At 33.0% G+C, this 2,771-nt stretch overlaps 1 protein-coding gene across 1 annotated transcript; it reads left to right on the top strand.

Moving 5' to 3' along the window:
* Positions 1 to 462: 462 nt before the first annotated feature.
* LOC115245284 lies at positions 463 to 1,903 on the top strand. Its single transcript, XM_029823531.1, has 2 exons — positions 463 to 575; positions 941 to 1,903. Exons 1-2 carry the CDS (start codon positions 463 to 465, stop codon positions 1,665 to 1,667), a joined length of 840 nt encoding a protein of 279 aa, XP_029679391.1. The 3' UTR covers positions 1,668 to 1,903.
* The last annotated feature ends 868 nt before the right edge of the window (positions 1,904 to 2,771 follow it).

The raw sequence follows: 2,771 nt of genomic DNA, 5'->3' as shown, positions 1-2,771 counted from the left end.
AATAATTATATTTAATAAATATAAATAAATTCTATTTATTATAAACTATATTATATATATATATCGAGTAAATATGATATATATATTGTATATTACTCTTAACGGTAATTGAATCACCAATTATATTGTACGAGAGCAGTCGTGCAGAGCGCAATACATCTTAAAAATTTTCTCGATCATATTTACTCAATATATATATGTATATATTAAGTGTGTCTATATGTGTTTCTATATATAGTAAATATGATTGAGAAATTTTTTCAAATGTGTTGCGCTCTGCACGCGCGGTTGCTCTCGTGCAATATAATTAGCGATTCAATTACCGTTAAGAGTAATGCGTGCGGGCATCCTTGCAAATGCGTTTTAGATCGGCGTACAAAGATCGCAGATATCGGTGCAACGGGATCGTGATCAACGGGCATAAATATTGCCGATTATTAATTCAGCGAATACGTGTGTATTATGAATGATTTAAGGAGTAACGATCGCGACTTTGTGTTTCAGAGGATCACTATCGGTCTGTTTATCATACTGTCAAACGAGGCGTTGAACAGCGGAAACGCCGACAAGGAACAGTGAGTATACAATGTACACATAATTATTAAATTTGTGTTATTAAATTCATCAATTTCGCGGATTGCGCAGCTTCGTTAAGAAGCTTTTAATGTTATAAATGTAGACACCGAGCTTTACGCTTTCTCGTGGCGAAAATCATATTGCACGCTCACTCTTGTTCTCGTTCGTTGTCAAATTAACAAATGTGTACATACAATGTATCTATCTTCTTTATATTACAGTGCTTCTCGAATGTTGTGTTTTGTTCAAGGATAATCATTTTTTATATTTATTAATGCGCTGATATATTGCTCGACAGTAAGAGTGTATTTGTACAACTTTTTATTTATAAATTTTAAATTCACGTTTTCTATTTTTTTTTTTATTATTCTGTTGCCGTAAACAGTGTGCATTTCAAGATCCACGTGCCGGAGATCATAAAACATCAGATTCACACGAAAACGGTGTTCATACATATTCACAAGCCGGGTAGTTCAATTCCGAAGAAGTCGAAGTTTAAGGAAGAAGCGCCGAAGAAAACCTATCATAAGGAGACGCATCAAGAGGACTGGAGTTCCTGGAGCACTTATGATTATCACAACGATCACGATAATAAATCGGGCAATAATCTGCCCAAGGATCACGACGGTATTCACAAAGAGGAGGCTCATAAACAAAAGGAAGATCCTATCCTCCATCAGTATCCCAAAGACTCTTACATGCCCGCGTCGCAGCATAATAATAAACCCGATCATCTGAAGGGGAAACACGGCGACATGATCGGATACTCTTATCCACCGCAGTACGCGGTTCACGAAGACGTCAAGGAAACAGATCACAACGACATCGAGCCCTACATGCATACGTACGAGGAAGGTTATCATAAAAGTGGCGAATCCGCGCGCGGACACATTTATACGGGCGATGTAACAAAGTTTTACGATGGCAAGCACGAGGAGGGCGATCACTCCATCGAGGAGGAGTATAAGAATGAGTCGACGGAGAAAACGCACGCCGGCCGTTATTTCATCGATGATAATGAATATCAACGTGATAGCGATAAGCACAAACCGGAGAAGCGCGCATCTTTTGGAATGTTCGCGTTATCGTGAAGCGAAAAAAAACTAACTTGAAATCAGAGATCGTGCCAATGAAAAATATTAATTCCTCGGGAATGATATCGTACAACATCGAGCTGTTATTTAAAAAGCTAATTTATAAGAAAAAGAAAAAATTCGTTAATTTTAGTTATCATAATGACGTCGATTGACGAATATGCTATCAAGGATAGACTTGTTGAAAAGCTATCAGATAATATAAAAATAAATGTTTAATTAAGCAATATGTCAATGAGTTAGAGAATCATAAAAAAAAACGTACAATAAATTAATTTTCATATAGAAATAAATATATAGGCTAAATAAAAATAATATTAAGTAAGTTATACTAAATTAAATAATTAAACAATATTATTTTAACGTTTAAAAATTATTTAGACATTCATGAGAGTTATTTAGTAGATGTAACGAAGAAATAATAAATTGTGCAATAAGATGATTATATTATAACTCAAAAGATTGTTTGATTAATAGCTGCGATTACAGATAATTATTGTAAATAGATACAACTTTATTCTCAATAATTCATGAAACTAATGTACATCTAGGCGGAGCGTGAAATTCTCATTTATAAAGACATTAGCTTCATTTGCAACATCTATATAACAGGTAGCGATCAATCTAATTTATGATCACCTTTAGCGTCCTTGCATTCTACACAGAACTGCGCCTCTTTGATTATCACATACAAGCAAGCTTTTGCGATCACAAATCACGACAGGATTAACACATTCGACGGCCATATTTTGAGAATTTCTTTATCTTTTTTAAATGTAGATATATATATATATATATTATTTCTAAATGTGTTTGCGATTTAATATTTTATTTGAATCTATCTATATAAGGTTTCGATATTATATAAAATATAAGTTATTAAAAAATTTCATTAACTGTTTTTAGAATATTTTTAGAATATTAAGATAAACGCTTTTACGATAAATGCCTAAAGAAGAAATAAAATAAGCTTTTCTCAACACAAAACGACGAATCTAAATGCAATGCGCCTATCAATGTACGCCTGTCATACATAGAAGTATTCAAAAGACGCATAATAAATAAAACTGATAATTTTAATAAAAATGTTAAATAAAAGTT

This window comes from Formica exsecta, unplaced genomic scaffold (assembly GCF_003651465.1).
Source record: "Formica exsecta isolate Colony F162 unplaced genomic scaffold, ASM365146v1 scaffold933, whole genome shotgun sequence".
Lineage (NCBI taxonomy): Eukaryota > Metazoa > Arthropoda > Insecta > Hymenoptera > Formicidae > Formica > Formica exsecta.
The sequence above is the reverse complement of the archived record's forward strand: the minus strand, read 5'-3'. Positions and strand labels throughout refer to the sequence as shown.

Excerpts from the sequence above, each read along its gene's own strand:
- LOC115245284 (XM_029823531.1), top strand. The coding sequence starts at position 463 with ATGAATGATTTAAGGAGTAACGATCGCGACTTTGTGTTTCAGAGGATC. Across the intron at positions 576-940 it reads GGAAACGCCGACAAGGAACA|TTATTCTGTTGCCGTAAACA; the intron begins GTGAGTATACAA and ends TTTTTTTTTTTA.